General features: G+C 45.0%; 1 protein-coding gene across 1 annotated transcript; it reads left to right on the top strand.

The window, feature by feature from the left end:
* Positions 1–13,917: 13,917 nt before the first annotated feature.
* On the top strand, positions 13,918–19,747 carry MKRN3 (makorin ring finger protein 3). The gene is made up of 2 exons (XM_053913177.2): positions 13,918–15,129; positions 15,732–19,747. Exons 1-2 carry the CDS (start codon positions 13,958–13,960, stop codon positions 15,751–15,753), a joined length of 1,194 nt encoding a protein of 397 aa, XP_053769152.1. The 5' UTR covers positions 13,918–13,957; the 3' UTR covers positions 15,754–19,747.
* Positions 19,748–20,486: the final 739 nt, after the last annotated feature.

Raw genomic sequence — 20,486 nt, 5'->3', positions numbered from 1 at the left:
CACTTCAGTGTATGTGCATATACTATGCCTGTGTGTATCACACATGTGATACAGCAACTTTATATAGCAGCTGTGCACACCAGCCAACCGGCCTTGGAGACCGAGGGGTGGTGCTTCCTGCACGTAATGCTGAGCGCCCGGCTGGCCGCCTGTGGCTGGTACACCGTCTGCAGCTGCATGCTCCTCTCCCTGGCCCTTCAGCAGACCCAGCTGAGGGCCCTGAGACACAGGCAGCTGGACTGAGCTGTGGCTGCTGGGGAACCTGATACTGGTGTTCAATGACAAGAGGCTTGAGTGGCTGCTTGTGTGAAAATCCTACAGGAATTAAATGTACAAGTTGAAAAGCATACGGAGAAACTATGCTATCTTGAAGAACAAAGAGAGAAGACAGGAGACCGTACATCGGAACGTGGGACAGCACGTAAGAAGGAAGAAGTTACAAAGGCGATGCCCAGGGTTCACAGGAAAAGTCCCCAGGCCCCCGAGCATGAATAATGCCAACAGCACAGCCCCGGCGCAGTGGTACCCACCAGAGCACTCAGCGAGGCCCAGCAACCGTCCACGGGGCTTTGCGTTTATGAAGGAGTGTGTGCCCCTCGGGGGTCTGAGAAGGCACCAGCACAGGGTGTTCGGGACACTTCTGTTTGTCAGCAGTATCACCCACCAGGGACTGACCCACGGCGTCCCTACTGGGTCAAGGGACGAAGTCCAACAGCTCTGAGTGAGCTGGTGACAGAGATTATTGTCACCAGCCTTGGCTGCCCTTCCTTTTGTTCGACACCACGAGTTCCCAAGGCAAGGCCACTTCTCTTGCTGTGTGAGGGCACGCAGTCCCACGCAATTTCAATGCCATTGTGTTGCACAGCTGGTAGAGGTCACCGGAGCCTATGAGACTAGCAAACCTAGGGAGAATCACATTACCTATCTGAAGATCTGCCTGTTCTTACTTAACCAACAATCATAAGCTAATCTATGTATCGAAGATTTACCTAAGTCACAAGAAGTCGAAAAACACTTGGGTTAATTTCTATATTTCTAGGAGTTTTAGAAATATTTATATGTGTCCATTTATCTCTAAGCCTATTTGAACAGAACTCACTTAAGAGGCTTTATCAATTATTTTGGTAATACCACACAGCTATAAGAAAAATATCATATACACATAACATATAAACATATGGACAGATGCAAACTGATCTTATAGCTTTCGTTTTAAAATCTTAGTTATGAATCAGTTATGAGCGATACAAACTCATTGGTTTATCTTAACCCAAATTGCGTTTCTGACCCAACTGGAACAAACTGAGGCTGCCTACTCAGGAAGGGCCAATGCTTTTTACCAGTGTTTGTGGAGAAGACTTTTTAGGTTGACCTTTGCTCTGAGGCATGACCATGCGTGGGGGCGGGGACGGCCTTTTAAGCTGAGGAAACATCGTCGATGTCTGCAAAGTGCACCTGAGTAGAGAAAATATTCCACCGCCTACTTCCCATTATCCCTTTTAGCCTCAGGGAGTAGTTTACGCGTGGCTCTGAGTCCCTGAGAGCTCTGGAGCGAGGCAGGGGCCCACAGTGAGGTGGCGGGGGTGCTAGAGTGGAAGGAAAAGGTGTTGACGACATGGACACAGGGCCTGGACAGACACTTCTCCAAAGAGGACATATGGACGGCCACTAGACACGTGAAAAAATGCTTCACGTCACTGATCACCAGGGAAGTGCAAACTAAAACCACAATGAGATATCACTTCACACCTGTGAGAACGGCCACCATCAATAAATCCACAAACAACAAGTGCTGGTGAGGACGTGGAGAAAAGGGGACCCTCGTGCGCTGTTGGTGGGAAGGCAGACTGGTGCAGCCGCTGTGGAAAACAGTATGCAGTTTCCTCAAGAAATTAAAAATGGAACTGCCTTTTGACCCAGAGATCCCACTTCTGGGAATCTATCCTAAGAATCCCAAAACACCAATTCAAAAAAACATACATATGCACCCCTGTGCTCGTAGCAGCGTTATTTACAATAGCCACGATCTGGAAATAGGCGAGTGCCCATCAGTAGCTGAACAGATAAAAAAGCTGTGGTCCATTTACACAATGGAATACTACACAGCCACTAAACAAAGGAAATCTTGCCTTTTGCAACAGCATGGATGGACCTGGAGATTATGATGCTAAGTGAAATAAGCCAGTGAGAGAAAGACAAGACCGTGATTTCACTAATGAGCAAAATAAACTAAGGAACAGAATAGAACCAGAGGCAGGGACACATGGAGCAGACTGGCAGCTGTCAGAGGGGAGGGAAGTGGGGGCACTGGATGAAAGAAGGAGGAGAATTAGCCAAAGAACATAAATGCAGGACCCATGGACACAGACAGCAGTGTGGGGATGGCCGGAGGGAAGGAGGGGGTGGGGAGTGGGAGTAGGTGGGCAAAGGGGGGTTGGGAAGTGGGTTATCTGTAATAATGTCAACAACAAAAATAAAGTTTAAAAACGTGGGCAGAGAAGGAAGATGGAGTGGAGGTGATATGAAGGCCCAGGCCTTGCAAGAGCCAGTACAGGGAACCCTTAACTTTTCCAAAAGGTCACTGAAGTTCCAAATTATCCTCTGCAACCTCAGGGCAAGTGGGAGGCGGACAGAGTCGATGAAGCAGGAGGTCAGCACAGCCTCGGGAAGGGAAGTGCAGGTGACTGAGAAGCGAGGAAGAAGGACTTCCAGCCCACCAGGTGGCTTTCTTAGGAAGCCTGGGGGCACACCCAGCTTCAGAGAGCAGGGCGGAATTGTAAGTACCAAAACCCGTCCTCACCATGCTTCCAGGGACTGTCCTCGGAGCACCGGAGCACTGGCTCAGGAGTCGCGCTCCCCAGCAGCTCCTCTATCAGTCAGCCAGGAATGAAGACATAGGCTGCGCCCTGCATCCTGGGTGAGAGGCCGAGTGGTCCAGGGATGAGTATGACCCCGTCTGAGTTGCAGGCTCCTGAACTGTTAAAGGAAAGATTATTCATGGCACTTGTTCAGGACCGTAGGGATCTTTTATTAAAGACGGTACTGTAATGGGGTTTCGGGGGTTTTTTTTTAATTATATTTTTTCTTTTTTTTTTAAGATTTTATTTATTTATTTTTTAGAGAGAGGGAAAGAGATGGAGGGAGAAAGAGATGGAGAGAAGTACGGAAATGTGAGAGATACATCCATCAGTTGCCTCTCGTGCGCCCCCTAATTTTATTTTTTTAATATTTTTTCTTTTTCCTCTTTTTAATCAGTTGAGTGCATTTGGATCATCCTAGACATATGTTCTGCCCTTTTAGACAGGTTTGGTCTGTACTTTTATAGTGAGGCTAGACTCCCTGTAGGCTCCCTTACCTATTCATTTGTGTGTGTGTGTGTGTGTGATAGACTATTGTGTAAATTTTCATTTTACCTTGAAAATTCTGCTGCACCAGCATTGCTGCCTTGAAAACACAGAAATGCTGAAAATATTTATCTGTACAAATAAAATACGCATGCATAAGGGGCTTTCTTTGACTCGTGGATATGAGTGGCGTGTATAAAATGTTGCTAGTTAGCGCTTCCCAGATTTAACGTGGTGTCAGAATAAACTGCCCCTTCCCTCGCTGCGTCCAGAACTGTGAATGTACTCCCCAAGTAACACACAGCAGTTTCAAAGACTGTATCTAAGCATTGTAGAACAACTTCTACAAAATCCTTTTAGACCAGTGTAGGTCTAGATTAAATGTATTATTTATAATTATTTTAATTCTGGTGATGGCTCCTCATTACAATTTTTAAAATATTATTGATTCACCCTGGCTGGTGTGGCTCAGTGGATTGAGCACCACCCTTTGAACCAAAGGGTCACCAGTTCAATTCCCAGTCAGGGCACATGCCTGGGTTGCAGGCCAGGTTCCCAGTCGGGGGCGTGTGAGAGGCAACCACACATTGATGTTTCTCTCCCTCTCTTTCTCCCTCCCTTTCCTTCTGTCTAAAAATACATAAATAAAATATTTTTAAAAATATATTACTGATTCGCGTTTTAAGATAAGGCCTTTTGCACCCTATTCATGCTACCCATCCGGACATTAATAAATAAAGATACCCATGTACCACGAACTCGTGGTTGGTTTCACAAATGGAATTTTCTACAAAAGAAATCATACAGCACCACCCCCAATTTTTTTTAAAAGAATAACCCCTGGTGTTTTATTTCATTTAGCAGAAAACCCCATGGAAGCTGCCCAAACTGCAGTAAACATGCAATACAAGTATTGCTGTGCAGCCATGGGCCTGGCCCGGACATGGCGGGCAAGCTGAGGGGTGGTCCTTAGCAGGGAAGACCCTGAGCAGAGAACGCAGTTAATCCATCTATGGGCTCCTGACCAAATAAGCTTCAATAAATGTGTGTCGATTTTTGCAAAAGTAGAGTCGAACTCTTTGTTATGCGTCCCAATGTAATATTAGATAAAACATATAAATAAACATTTAAACACTGGAATGTTCAAGTGGCCGGTGAGCGAATGAATGGCATTCTCAACATCCTCAGTCATTAGGAAGGTACAAGTTAAAACCACAGCGCACAATTGCACTCCCAGCAAACAGGCTAAATTTTAAGAAAAACTGACAACATCAAGGGCTGACTCTCATGAATGGGTGGTGAACACGAAGTTCGTTCAAGCACTTTCAAAAACACTCCTAATGTCTATTGTGCATCTTTGCCAGCAAACGCACATAAAAATATATGATTGGCAAAAAGATATAAAATTTTTTGTAATCCTAAGAAAAATGAAAGAAGTCCATGTGTCCATCAACAGCAGTTTGGATTATATGAAAATGAGATGTGTTTGTACAGTAGAATACTATACAGCAATGAGAAGTGACACAAGCAACTCTTAAATTCAACAGAATACGGTAGATGAGTATTGGAGACCCTGGGGATGTCTCTAAGGGTACATCATACTGTTACCAAATCAGAGAGGGAGCATATGCCCACCAGCCGCGCAGCGGAGCCAAACACAGCACCGAGCTCTGCAGTGCGGAGAGTAAAGCCAGGAGAACAGGAAGTGATCACTTAAAACTTGGAACTCCCAGATGGCTTTGTTCAAGGTGCCCTGGCTCAGTGACCCAATAGGTTGGAGCAGCATCCCCTACACCAAAGGATTGCTGGTTCAATCCCAGGTCAGGGGGCACAGACCTAGGTTGTGGGTTTGATCCCCAGTCGGGGCATGGGCGGGAGGCACCCTATCGATGTTTCTGTCACATCGATGTTTCTCTCCCTGTCTCCCTGTCTCTCCATCTCTCCCCGCTCCTCCCTCTAAAAAAATCAATAAACATATCCTCATGTGAGGATTAAAATAAAATAAATAGTTGTTAAAGGCACAGATTGAGATAGGGGTTGGGGGTCATGAGCTTGCTTTTTAAATTGATTTTTGAAAGATTGACATTGCATTGAATCAAGGGAATTATTCCTTGCTTGTTATTTATCTTTTATAATCATTGGAGTTTGTTTTTCAATTTTCTATTAATTTGGGTCAAATCATCTGAGCAGCATGAATCTGTAATGTTCCTTTTTGCATATGTAATACAATTTACTGTGACTCTCTGCGCCTCAGAGTTTTCTTTGTAAGAAACTTTTTTTATTACAACTAATTCCTTTAATAGCTAGACGGCTTTTCATATTTCCAAGTTACTTTCATTTTACTTTTGATAATTTGCGTTTTCTAGGACACTGGTCATCTCAACTACAATTACGTATTTAATAGGCTAAAGTTGCTCACGACATCACCCTATGATCTCCCTAAACTATGTACGAGCACTTGGGATATCGCTGCTCCTCATCTTGATATTGGTCACTTGCAAAATCTCCATTTCTCTTCAGGAAGGCACGCCAGAGGTTAATTTGCATCCGTAATTCTACTATAGAACCAACCTGGGCTATTCTGCTTCCTACATATTTGTTTTCCTTTATTGATTTATGTCCTTATTTTTTTTCATTCCTTCCATAAATTTTCTTTTGCTTAGATTTGTTGTCTTGTCCTGGCAGAGTTGCAAAGTTGGCTGAAGCCATCATCCCGCTTGCCGGTGGTCCCCGATGTTCCCTGTTTTTGGCACCAGGCTCCAGCTTTTCCACGAATGGCCAGCAGAGGGCGCAGCTCAGGCGAGCTTCACGGACGCCGCTTCCCTCCGTGGATGGGTTTGGGCGGGGCAGGGGGCTCGGAGGGGCAGGGGGCTTAGAGGGGCAGGGGGCGCGGCGGGATGGGGTTGCTGCAGGGCAGGAGGTGGAACTCAGGTGAGCACCCCTCCTGATCCGGCTCCTAACAGGCCACAGACTCGTAGCGGTCCGCGGCCGGGAGTTGGGGACCCTTACCATACACCTAAAAGGTTCGTTTCCCCTTCAGGGCACACACTTGGGTTGTGGGTTCAGTCCTTGATCGGATGAAATTGATCTCTCTCTCTCTCTCAAATCGATAAATATATCCTTGGCGAGGATTGAAAAAAATTATTGTCTTTTTTGATAACTACCAGAATTGAGTGAGTGTATCAGAAATAACCAGACTTTTTTTCTAACACATTAACTTCAAGCTAAAAAATTTCCTCTAAGAAGTATTATTTCCACCAGCACACACACTTTTATATAAGCACCTTCATTATTAATCAAAGCATAATATTCTCTATCTTGGTGATTTTTTTCTTTGACCTGTGGATTATTTAGAGATATACTTATTAATGCTCTAATTCAGAAATAATTTCTAGTGAGCTCTTATTACTGGTTCTGGCTAAATTCCGGTCTGGGGGTCAGAGAGTATTTTCTGAATTGTTTTAATCCTTTGAAATGACTGAAATATGTTTTATGTCCATATGCTGCAGACTGGCCTACATGTCCAGCGCTGCACAGACCAGATGTGATGGGTGCAGTGGTTCTATATGCATCAGTTAAATTGGTAGCACTGTGTATCAAAATTCCTAAACCTTTCTGGATTTTCCCCTCTGCTCAATCAGTCACATCTTGATCTAGTGATCAGAAATATTAACGCACTCCCTCATCTTCTATGTGGGAGACAAACTCCAGCGCCTGCGCAGTTACAGATGATGGTTCACAATTAATTCCCTTTAATCACTTCTTAAACGTCTGCAGGGGGAAATGAACATGGCAAGGAACATGGCAAATTACATGAGCATTTTGATATTTATATATTGTTATTTTTTTTATATCCTCACCCAAGGAAATGTTTTTTGATTTTAGAGAGGAAGGAAAGAGGATGTTGAGAGAGAAATATCAATCAGTTGCCTCCCATATGTGCCCCGACTGAGGGTCAAATTCACAAGCCAAGTATGTGCCCTGAGTAGGAATCAAGCTCACAACTTTGGTGTATGGGATGCTGCTCCAACCAGCTGAGCTCCGTGGCCGGGGTGAGTATTTTTATGTTTTTAGAAATAAAAATCACTCCTTCTGTAAGAACCCAAAATTCAGATCAAAGCTGTCCCCTTCCCATACAGTCACGGCAAGCAGGTCTGTGTGCACCCATGAGGCGACCCCTGTCCCTAAAGGGAAGGAGGCAGTGGGGCTCCAGCATTACTGTGACGGTCTTTCTCCATCTGCTCCTTTTGTCTTTTTTTTCTGTCGGAAGCAAAGCTTCTTCCTTCCTTATTAATGGACAGGGTCCGGCACGAGTAACGCCCCTTTTTAACCACAAAATCGTTTATTATAAAATCCTAAGCATGCCATTCTGTAACATAACAATATCACACTCAAGCACCCCATGTGAAATTTTATGTGAACTGTTCAAATTAAAACTATAAATTCTTACATTCATATTATAGCCCTACCAACCACACTCAAGCAGGTGTTCCTTCTGCCAGGCCCTGGATTTAAGGCTATATATACATTTTGCCTCTAAGCATGGCTTTAGGTGCCTCTTAAGTGTTTGAATATTTTATTTTCATTGTTGTTCATTTGAAACTACTCTGTAATTTTCTTTGTGATTTTTTCTATAATGCACAGGTTATTTAGGTTCATTAATGCTCTCTCTTGGGTTCTGCCTTTTGCATACAATTAGCTGTTTGCTGAGTCCTTCAAGCATTGATTTCACGTATTTACCCAGTGTCTAATATTTTTCAGCTAGAAATATTTGCCTTATGTAAGCTATTTCATATAGCTAGAAATTAAAATTTAGATATGTTGGAGAAAATTTAGGTAAACCACATCAATATCAATATTGACAAAATTCGGGTGAACACACTAAAGTATACACGTAACTGAATGTCTGGCACTTGTGGAAAAGCATCTGGAAGATTTCTTGAAATTTTCAGTGTTTAATTTCCATGTAGATAATTCAGTGTAGTTTCTATCACCAGAGAAATTTTTATGATGCCAAACTGAGTGGTTTGAGCAGCAATTAGGTTTTTTTTTAATCCTCACCAGAGGGTAGGTTTATTGGTTTTAGAGAGAGAGGAAGGGGGACAGGGACAGAGAGAGAAACATAGATGTGAAAGAGAAACATCGGTCGGTTGCTTCCGGTACACCCCTGACTGGGGATTGAACCCACAACCTGTGTACCCTGAGCAGGAATCAAACCCACAGCCCTTTCGGTGCACAGGGTGATGTTCCAACCAACTGAGCCACCTGGCCGGGGCAGTTACACTTCTATTTTAATATCCACGCTGAAATATCAAATTAGAAAGGCATGTTTTGAGTAACTTTCTTGTATTATATGTGGGTTCCTTGACACAGCCCGCCTCTCCCAGGATGAGCTAATAGCCTGTTCTACGCAGAATCCCACGGGATGAGGGGGCAAAAAACACTGCAGAGATTTGCCACCACTGAACAACTTTTTTTTTTTTAAGTAACATTTTATTTCATCTCGTTTTAAAGCTTCAACCTAATTTTCCCAGCTTTTACTGCAGCACAAATGCAGTAAAAAATACTGCACATAACTAATGTATTGAACTTGGTGAGCTTGGACAGAGGAATTAGAGTTGGAGACACCTGCCTCTGTAAGTTTCAAAATAAAAGTCAGTTGGTCTAGTGAGAGGGGAGGGAATTTCAGGGGAAAAGGGTGAAGGGTTTGCAGGAACAATTGTAAAGGGGACATGGACAGTAACAGGGGGGTGGAAACAGGGGAAGGAGGTGCTGAGGGCTGAGGGCATTGGGCTGGGGTGGAGGGAAAAGGCAGAAAACTATACTTGAACGACAATAAAAAATTTTTAATTATAAAAAAAAATTAAATTAAAGCATTTAGTATAACATAGTAGGTAAAAGTACGAGGGGCTGCAATTTTGGGGCCTCCTTGCTGAATGTGGCTCAATTGTTCAGTTTCTCTGAGCCTCAGTTTCCCCATTATAAAATGGGGGTAATAGTCCTGGCTGGTGTGGCTCAGTGGATTGAGTGTGGGCTGTGAACCAAAGGGTCGGCAGTTCAATTCCCAGTCAGGGCACATGCCTGGGTTGCAGGCCAGGTCCTCAGTACAGGGCGCACGAGAGGCAACCACACATTGATGTTTCTCTCCCTCTCTTCTCTCTCTCTAAAAATGAATAAATAAAATCTTTTAAATAAAAAAAATGGGGGTAATAATAGGACCTAACTCAATGGAATTTTATAAGGCTTGTAAGCTAATCTCTGTATCTACTCAATAAATATTGGTTATTATTAATTTTTAAAAAGTCAGTTGGTCCACGAGCATGAGAAAGTACTGGCTCACTACCTCTCATGTGCCCCAAACTTCCAAAGGCCTGCAGACATGGTACCACTACACGCAGACAGCCAAAAATGGAGGATGTGGACAAGTGACTTTGGTCACCGGATTCTTGGGATGATCCTAAACTACCAAAGTCATCCATGGGGATCTTGAAGACTGTCCCCTGTCACAGGAACTGGTGCAATCATCATTTACAAGAATTCTCTCACTTAATACTCCAACTGTGATTATCATTACAACTGCACTATTACTGTTACCATTATTATTGCTATCGGTTTCCAGATGAAGTAAAAGACTGGGATTCATTTGCCTGAGATGAATTCTTGGGTTCAGAATTTCAAACCCTGATGCTTGATGTTAGAGGCCCACCTTCAGTCCCCCCTCCCACCAATGCCACTCCACAGACCCACCTAAGCGTTGGGCCCGAGGCAGGTGTGTGTGCTGGAGGGAACTGCTAAGAGGTACTGTGTGTTCTTTGAAAAAAGAGCTATCAGTTGTGTGGGGCTCAGCCCAGCAGGCCTCCACCCTTTGGGATAAAAGATTGTTCTTTTCTGTCCATCCCTGCAGTGCACTTCTGAGCTAGGCTCCTGCCTCTCAGGCTTTTGTTAGGTTGTTGGGACTGTGTCACCATTGCATTGCTGCAAAGCACCTCCCACATGGTCACTCTGCTCCCTGGGGACCAGGGGGCTGAGCTCTGCCGGCTCAGGGGGAATGCTGCTTCCCTTCCTTCGACTCGGACCCCCAAATGCCAACCAGAAATCCGGTGCAGCCCTGCAGACTGCTGTGGGTGCACAAATTTGTCACAGTAAAGTCCCAGGCCCTGAGGCACACAGTGCTTTGTGGGGGGAGAACAAACTGAGAGAAATGGCCAGCTCCGTACGCCCAGAGACTGCGTGAAAACATCAGCTGCTTGGGGGAGGGGGGAAGAACAGGACAGGAAAATGGGTTATGACAGAGAAAGTTCTTTGAGAGTATCATTTGATTGGGATGGGAAATACTTGCTTATTTCTTGCAAGATGCACGCCTGATATTTCCAGTTATTCAGTCTCATATGCTATCTATAATCAGAAAATGGGATTTTCTTTTTTTTAAGATTATTTCTTTATTTATTTTTAGACAGAGGGGAGGGGAGAGAGAGAGAGAAGGAGAGAAACATCAATGTATGGTTGCCCCTTGCGTGCCCCCAACTGGGGACCCAGCCTGCAACCCAGGCATGTGCCCTGACTGGGAATCGAACCGGCGACCCTTTGGTTCACAGCCAGGGCAGAAGATAGCATTTAAGTTTCTGATAGTGCACATGCAATTTTGTCACTATAAAACTCGATGGTACGGTTCACTGTGAGATGGTAGGACATGAACTTGACTGGGAAGCACACAGGTGGGGACTGAAAAGCAAGCGGCAGAGCCTTGGGCAGGGCAGGGAATCTCTGTTTCCTCCTGTTTGAGGAAATAAGATGGTCAAACACTACCTGTAACTTCACTGTCCAGTACAGTAGCTACTAGTCATGGCTGGCTATTTAAATTAACTCTGAAGTTTGAAAAAATACAAATTCAGCCCTGGATGGTGTGGCTCAGTGGATGGAGCACCAGCCTGTGAACCAAAGGGTCGCCACTTTGATTCCCAGTCAGGGCACATACCTGGGTTGCAGGCTGGGTCCCCAGTAGGGGGCGCGCAAGGGGCAACCACACTGATGTTTCCCTCCCTCCTCCTCTTCCCCTCTGTCTAAAAATAAAGTAAATAAAATTTTTTTAAAACTACAAATTCAGTTCCTAAGTCACTCTAGCTACATTTCAATTGCTCAAAATCCACATGGAGTTAGTGTCCATTGCCCTAAAAAAAATCCATACACAATTACCATAGAACTTCAACTGGATGGTGCTGGTGTATTAAAAAAAAATGGATCAAATATAATTTAAATAGCACTGGGAACATATGACTATTAAACAAGTAATAGGTTTATCTTCAGGATTCTTATGTTTGTGAATCTGTGAAAAGCCTGGAACGGAAGCCTGGTGTCTGTGCTCCAAATCTTTTTTTCTGTGAAACTCCTAGGGGTGGTCAGGGCAAGATCCATGAACCAATGCATTTAGGAGAGGGAGGAGAGAGGCAGACCTTGCAAGAACTGCCATCTCCAATACAAAATTCCGTAACGATAAAAAGGAGGAAAATTCCCTCATTCATGAGCAAAAATGACTTCAAGTGTCACCACTTAATTAGCTTACTTCCTCAGATGGTTAACTTTTAATGTTGGTGTAAATGCTATGAATTTTAAATGCCTTCATGTCATTGATTATGCCTTTGTAATACAACGTGTGGAAATACAACTGACCTTGTATATTGAACTCCGATGTCCTTGTTAAATAGGCTTATTAAACCTAATATTTTTATCAATACATTATTCTCATTTTTTGGCCCTCTTCCATTAATAATTCCTTTCCAATGTTAACATCTTTGCGTGCCTTTTTGTACTGGCAAGGACTCGCAATAATAAATATAGGACTTTTTGTCTTTCTATTTTTTTTCAGGCAGAAAGCTTTAAAAGCTTTCATTTAAAGAATTGTTTTTAACTACAGATGTATCAAACAGATCAATACATATATTTCTTATTTCTGCTCCTGTCATTTTTATTAATAAATGTGTTTCTAGACATATGACCATTTCATATAAAATTTAAGATTTAATAGTCTAGCCTTGTTCATGATTTTTAATGTGTCATTAATGTAGTGATACCACTTTTTAAATTTCTGATCCTGGTTATTGGTGCCTTATTCATTTTTGCCTGATAAATTTCACCAGAAACTTCAATAATCATTTCAAAAGGTTCTGTTTGATCCACTCCCCTTATTTCACGTTTGTTTTTCCTCTCCTTAATTTCCTAACTTTATTATTTGCTTCAATCTGATTTATGTGCTATATCCAGACTTTCATTTTAAAATATAAATTTAGGATATAAAATTCCTTCTAAAAAATTTGTTTTAGCAAACATTCAATACTATATAAAATGACGATATATATCATACCAGATTTATTCTTAGAAAAATAATAAGTTAAATCTTTAAAAATCCATCAGGGCACATAATCACATGAAGAGAACAAAGAGGAAACACATGATAGTACCTCAAAAATATTCAGAAAACTACATGACAAAATTCAGGATATATTCATTAGTACCCTTAGCAAAGCAGGAATGCAAAATATTTTTATTAAACTTATTAAATGTGCCTACAAAATGACAAAGAGCTCGCGGGTGGAAATTACAAAACACCACTTGTGAGCTGATGGTAGAGAGTATGTTGTCAAAGGCCATCCTACCACAATGCAGCAGAAACCCCGGTGAAGGAAAGCAAGGGAGACAAAGAGGAACGACGACTTAAACCAGCAAGAGAAAATAAAAGCCCGGGTCACACAGGGAACAGTGCCTTATTAAGCCAGCATCAGGAATGAAAGAAGCCTGCAGCTTTTGCACAATGGAGAAAGGGGACCGGCAGAAATCCCAATAAACTCACACACCAGAAAGGCACAAAAAAAATGGACTCAGATTACAAGTTCTCCCTGCTCATGCCTCCTTGACCAAAAGCATTCTCAACGTAAGCCCGTACGAATTTCCAGAAAATAAAAACCAGAACAAACCTTGTCAATAAAACAAAATGATTAAAGCTTCCATCCGTGACGATTGTGGGGCCAAAAAAAAAAGTAGCCCCACAGAGACAGAATATGAACAGCAAATTAATTCATAGAATTCACGTGTGAGATGTTTCGGAAACGACAAGGTGAACTTTTCGACATGGGAGGGGGGAAACAATGGGTATGGTTCAATGATTTTCAAAACAAACACATCCGAACGCGCGATCAAATGCAATGCGTCTCCGTGAATAGCAGACGAGATTAAATGAAAACCTCAAAATGTCGTGATAACATCCTCCGGACGAGCGCACATGCAGCGCGGCTACGGCGGCAGAGGCCAGGGGACAGGCGACAGGTAGGGAACCCGCCTGCCTGAAACAAAAGAGGCACGAGGTCTGCGTTCTCGCGATAAAAATTTTTCGGTTCGCACGGACCGGATAGGAAACTGCCGGTGCACCCACAGGAAGTGTCCGTCTCGCCCGCCATTAGAAACAGGTAGGAACGTATAGAAACAGGAAGTAGGAGCAACACGGAACCAAAAAAATGATGCACATCTCCCGGTAAGGAGCACCGTGCCGGCTCCTGGCCTCGAGCCCGAAAAGAAGAGATACTGGGGCGGTTCTGGCACCGTTTTGGGGCGCAAAGGGTGCAATGGAAGAGCCTGCAGCTCCCAAAGAACCCCGCGAGGCAGCCGGTGCCTCAACAGGTGCCCCGGCAGCAGCTGAGGGTGCTCCGGGGCCCAGCCACCGGACGCGCCCTGTTTCCCGGCATCCTACGGCTGCAGGCCCGGCCCCCTTCCGCACGTCACGTCTCAGGCCTGCCTATGCTTCCGGGGGCGGGGTCGTGCCCAGCTTTCTGCCCGGCCCGCGCCGCAGCGGCAGCTGGACAAAGCAAGTCGTCTGCAGGTATTATCTGCATGGTCTGTGCAAGGAGGGGGAGAACTGTCGCTACTCCCACGACCTCTCGGGCCGGCAGGAGGCCAGGGAGGGCCGCGGGTCGCCGCCTGGGGCCTCCGCAGAGCCAGGCCCCAGCGCGGCTGCGCACGACGAGCCCCTGCTTCAGGAAGTGGCGTGTGCCCCTCCTGCTGCGTTCTCATACTCCTTGCCTGTGATTGGCTCGGCTGCTGAAGGGGGCTTCTTTGAAGCCGAGACAGTAGGCGCAGGCCTGGAAGCTGCGCAGGGAGCGGGTGCGGAAGGTTGGGCGGGCGCGGCAGCAAGCTGGGCGGATGCCGTTGAGTTTGTTCCCGGGCAACCCTACCGGGGCCGGGGAACCGTTTTTGCCCCCGAGGCTCCTCCGCAGAGCTCGGTGACTGAGTGGGAGTACATTGCTGTGGGCACGGGGATGCAGCTTTGCCGCGATGCTGCCATGGGGCAGTGCTTTCGAGGGGAGAGCTGTGCGTATCTCCACGGAGAGATATGCGACTTGTGTGGGCGGCAGGTCTTGCACCCGATGGATGCTGACCAGCGGGCAGACCACATAAGAGCCTGCATTGAAATGCACGAAAGAGATATGGAGCTCTCGTTTGCCGTGCAGCGCAGCAAGGACAAAGTGTGTGGCATCTGCATGGAGGTTATCTATGAGAAAGCCAACCCCAGTGACTGTCGCTTTGGCATCCTCTCCAACTGCAACCACTCCTTCTGTCTTAAGTGCATCCGCAGGTGGAGGACTGCCAGAGAGTTTAGGGGCGGGCTTATCAAATCCTGCCCGCAGTGCAGGGTCAACTCCAACATTGTCGTTCCCAGTGAGTTCTGGGTGGAGGAGCAGCAAGCGAAGGAGGAACTTATTCGGCAGTACAAGGCGACACTGAGAACCAAGACCTGCAGGTATCATATTCCAGGCAGGGGTTGCTGTCCCTTTGGAGCGACCTGTCTTTACAAGCATGCAGACCCTGAGGGCAAGGGAGAGGAGGAGGAGGAGCCTGAGAGGCAGGGGAATGGGGCAGCCGGCGGTCACCCCAGGAGACCTTCGGAGCCTGAGCAGGTGGGAGAGGGCAGCATGCTCTTTCAAAGCAGTAACAAAGAGCTTGTCACGCTTTGGCTGGCCAGTCCGTTGTTGTTTAAGTGTTTTTTTTCCCCTGGGAGAGAATGAGCTTTTCTCAGACACCCAGTGGGACTTGCTCCGTGGGGCGCTGGGAAAATACACCCGCTTGAGTCTGTGGCATTTCGCTGTGGCATGTGGTGTAGTGTGCTGAGGCTCTGCCATCGGCCGTTGCCTGTTCTCTGTTTATAGACACATCTACCATGTACAGCAGCTGTCGGAGCCATTTCTATAGATCATCCATCCGTTTTCTTGCCCATCGCCATTTCTCCCCCCCTAGGAGTGTGGTGTGTCACAAAAGTCACAAAACGTTTTTAAACTTGTTGTTTGGTGAAATGCATCATTGCTGTCAGTTTATGGTTTATTTTGTCATCTCTGTTTTCAACAGGATTGACTCAGTTCTAGTCTAGTGTTTACAGGATTTCCACACTCATTTTGAAGCCCCTCAAGAGTAAATGGGACAGGGTGAAGGGAGAAGTCTTAACTGAACGAGGAAGTTTTTGCTGCTACAGCTTTAAGAAATGGACCCTCGGGGGGCCTTGTGCGTGCAGCTGCTCGTCTCTGCTGTTTACATGTCTGTTCCTTCCCTGATTCCTTTCAAGTGCACTTTTTAACTTGTGGTGACCTCGTGCGTTTGTGTTTTACTTGACCAGAACCAGGTGTATATGTTTACATGTTTTCATCCTGCTTAACTTGATGTGAAACTATATGTGGAAGTATATATTTAAGAATTATATATAAGTGTACATGCGTATCAGTGAGTATAAAAGTTATTTATCTGAAAACATATATACAGGACATATATATCTCGTAATGTGGTGTACTGTGTGTGTAATGAAATAAATACAGAACTGGATGCTAAAGCTCAGAGGCTGACAGCATGCACTCTTGTGTGAGCGTGAGGTGGATGGATAAGTCCCCTGTTCCTTTCCCGGGCTACGGTGATTTGCATTTCATGAAAAAGGGTGTTCAAGTGGGTCTGGCCAGATATGGCACAGATCTGAAAGGACTTACTAAGTAGGATGTTGGCGATTTCCGTGACGGCATTAACAGCTCGCCCTGCTGTTACAAATGCAGAAGGCTGTGTGTAGGGCCAAGCACAATTCTGGACACAGCGTGGCACACAGTATTCTCAGTTATTGCTGGACCATCCACGAAGTGGGCTTTTGACAAAAGTGTTCAGCATGGAAGTGAAAAGATCATAAAAGAACAATAAAAAATTTGAAACCAGTCAGAATCCAAGAATGGAGAGGCAAAAACCTGAAATCTAGAAAGAACCCAAAACTAAATACAGTAGTGATGGCAGAAAGTTTATAACACAAGCACGCCATGACTAGGTTAAAGGAAAGTGGTTGAAAATAAAAGTCAAATATTTTTCAGTCTTGATTACAGTTAAAATGAGAGTAGATGCTATTTAAAATACACACCTGAAATACCAGAATACAGAAACACTAAAAATGATAGGACAAAAAATTAATCAAGCACATGCTTTGACTTCTAGGCAAAATGAGTATACAGGATAAATGCATTGTCAGAGATAAATAGGATGGCACATAAACATTAAGTTAGAATTTACCAGGAAGATAAAGCTATTCCAATTTCGTATTCTTTTAATAACATAGCAACAGATATACAAATAATTGATAAGTATAGAAAATACAAAACTGGGAGAAAATGCAGACAACTGTAATTGAATAACAATAAAATTTAAAAAAAAAATACAAAACCTGAGTGACAGATTTCAATGTGTCTTTTCAATAACTGAACAAGGAAAGAATGTGAGCTAAACAGCCTGATTTTAACAATTAAATGGGCTTGTATAAAATGCTGTGTGAACTCATTGAAGAGTGCTCTTCTCTGGGCTAAGCTGAAAATATGCTGCAGGCCTGCTGGCTTCCGACAAAGAACGTATTTGCAGAGTTTCTACCATGTACTGAGCACTGTGCAAAGCACGGATTTAATTTTCAGACCCAGCTTACTGTAATTTCCTGCCACCCCGATGAGGTAAATAAGGTAGAGAGGTGAAATTACTTGCCAATATCGCTGTGGCCTGTAGATGCAAATCGGTGGGACAGTGAATGGAACGCGGTGTATGGTCAGGTCACAGACACGGTGGTCCCGCATATACATGCTCAGCAGAGGGGTGGGCACAAAAAGTTCCTACACAGTGTGGGAGCTTCGGGGCGTTATCTGTGGGCCTTCAGGCTCAGTGTTTCTGGGTCCCCTTCTCAGAACACGCCTTGGCCTCTCCCTATTTTTACATTGCCTCTCCCCTGTTACCGGATCCCTGATTCTACGGGAAGGCACCTCACCCTGCTTTCACTGGGGTCCTTGCCGTAGACCTTCCCTCTTGGTTCCTCTCCTCCAAAGAGTTCGTCCATGAGGCGGCCCTGGATGCCTCCAGACATGTGCCCACCTCCAAGGTCATCCCAAACACGCAGGGTCAAGAGGGCATAGATGGCCAAACCCCCCAAGAACAGGACGGGGCGATGCCACTCAGATGTGCTGACCCCGAAGTCTCAGTGAGCTCCGAGTAGTCGGTAAGCTTTCAAAGGGGTTTGTAAACTGCACTCAGGAAGCTCTGAACACGGCCTAGTGCACGCTACCTAACGCTGTGCAGCGGCACGTTTTAACTCCGATAGGACCTTGCTCCACATGGCGCTGATAAGGTTCAGGCGGCTGAGGGTTAGTAAAGGAGATAGAATGTTCGGGCAACAGGAAAAGGGTGATTAGAATCCTGCCTGTGCCTCTACTTGATGCATCCCGCAGCAAGTTAGTTTAGTTTTCTACATTCAGTTTCTCTAGGTGAGAAATGGGTACAGCAGCACATACTTTGCAGGGCTGCTGTGAGGGTCAAATGTTATCGGGCGAGGAGCTGGGTCACGTGGTATTTTTTAAATGGCAGTGATAAAAGCGGGATTGATGGGGGGGGGGCTGAACAGAGCTTCCACAAGAATTAATATTCACTCGGTTTTTCTCTTTGGGAATCTTTGGAATTTGAATGAAGGCAGTATAATTATTTTTTTATGATTTTCATAAAAAGGGGGCTCATTACCTTTATGGTCATAATTTCAAAGAGACCAAGTAATTTTTTTTTCAGCAGAAGTTATTCAGGTAAAACTAAAAATGCTCTTCTAATCCTGGAGATATAATAAACAACAGAAATGTGTTATTTGGGGTGGATGCCTGCCTGAGTAAAATAAGAAATAAGCTGAAATTTAAAAATAGGACATTCCCCGTCCCTCATCAGCTCATTCAGAAAGAGATCACATAACCGGGATGTGAACGAGAACGAACCGGGAAATGTGTCCCCAGGGCCAGCCGGTGCATACAGCTGGCCGCCCGGTGCAGGCAGCCGGCAGCCCCGTTGGAGCCGGGAACAAAGGAGCCGTGGGCACACAAAGGTCTGCTCTGTGAGCGATTCTCGGGGCTTGCGGCCCCTCCCCGACAGGCGCTCGCGGACTAGTCCCACTAGTCCCGGGGGCTGTTCGGACCGTTTGATTGCAGCCCCAAGAAAAAGCGAGTCTGCCCCGCCTGTGTTTCCCGGGGCTGAAGCTGGCGGATGTACAGACTCGTATGGAGGCTGATACTCCACCCGGCGCCTCTTTCCGCTCTGAGCCGTGTGCCTCACCGGTCACTGAACCCATTCGCCGAACTTCGGCGGCATGAACGGAAACGTTTCCAGTTCGTAATCGATGCCCATATGCTGCTGTATTTTGCACGTTTTGTAAACAGCTTGCGGGGACGGTCTGTTTCCGTGGCAGATGCCGAATTGCAGCCTCGGCGTGGAATAGAGTCGGCGCGGGTGACAAAAGGGGTGTTTGCAGAATGGCCCACCGCGAGTGCAGAAAAAGTAAATGAGTGCAGGTCAGAATTTTCGCCGTGAAAATCCATAGCATATCCCATTCTCGAGTATTGAATGGGCACTAATAAAAAACAGTTGTATTGGATCACAATGAGACTGCCAAATAAATTGAGAAATTAGTTGTACAGGTAACATTCTCTGGTGTCTATGCAAGAAATTAAGCCACTCCCGCATGAAAATTCCTGTAAGTGTCTCTCAAAAATAATTTGAGGGACACGTGAGTCCAAATCATCTACCAGGACAGAATGAGTAATTTAAAATTATATATACCATGCTCTGTACGATAGTGCTGAATGTGTGCTCAGGGTAAAGCTAGTTTTAAACACTAATATGATCCTGTTGATCATATTAGTGTTTATAATAGTGATCATAGCAAATTACGTAATAAAATAGGTACCCCAAAATGTAAACTTTCAAGAAACAACATACACAAGTAATCAGAAATAATTAAGAAAGATTAAAGCAAAAATCAGTGGATTAGAAAATGGGAATATAAAAGCTGCTGCTTTGAAAAAATCAATAAGCAGATAAATTATGAAGTTGAGCAAAAATTAAAGGAGGAAGCTCACAGTCCGTAGGGAAGAAATACGGCCCACTTTTGAGTGCGGGCGGCCCTCTCCAGCGTTCACGCAGGACGCGGTGGTGTCCAGTGGTCGGCTCCCTCTTCCCGGACAGCCGCCCGGAAGCGGATGCGAAGCTCCAGTACAGTCAGCGATGTGAGCTGCCCGTTGCCAGCCGGCCCACAGCTGCGAGCTCCAGTTCCTCCCGTGTCGCTCTCACGCTCAGAAACTTTTCTCCTGCGATCTTCCCCCATTTTCCTCCTCTCCCCGACCTGCCCCCAGAAGCCACCGACCTGTTGTCTGTTTCTGTGACTTTTGGTTTTGTAGATTCTATATATGAATGAGATCATGTAGTTACCTGCTTCTCTGTAACTTATTTCACTTGGTGTAATGCCTCCAGGGTCATTCATGGCTTTATACATGGCAGGGGAGCCCTGCCTTTTTATGGCTTAATACCACCTCATTGTGTGACATACAGTATACCAAAGTGTAACCAGTACATGCGAGATCAAATTTATGCAAAATGTTGCAAAGACAGCAAAATAAATATTTGAGAGAAATCAGAATAAAAATATCTCTGCACTTGTATCCTTTTTAGTAAGTCAAAGGAAAGTAATCAGACCAGGCACAAATGAGTTGATCCCGTCTCTTTACTGACAGTTAAAATTATTTTGATAATGCATTGCATACCAAAACAAAAAATGAGGCAAAAATTTCA

This window comes from Desmodus rotundus, chromosome 10, assembly GCF_022682495.2.
Source record: "Desmodus rotundus isolate HL8 chromosome 10, HLdesRot8A.1, whole genome shotgun sequence".
NCBI lineage: Eukaryota > Metazoa > Chordata > Mammalia > Chiroptera > Phyllostomidae > Desmodus > Desmodus rotundus.
This window is presented reverse-complemented; position numbering and strand designations above follow the sequence as displayed.

Excerpts from the sequence above, each read along its gene's own strand:
- MKRN3 (XM_053913177.2), top strand. The coding sequence starts at position 13,958 with ATGGAAGAGCCTGCAGCTCCCAAAGAACCCCGCGAGGCAGCCGGTGCC. Across the intron at positions 15,130-15,731 it reads CTGAGAACCAAGACCTGCAG|GATTGACTCAGTTCTAGTCT; the intron begins GTATCATATTCC and ends TGTTTTCAACAG.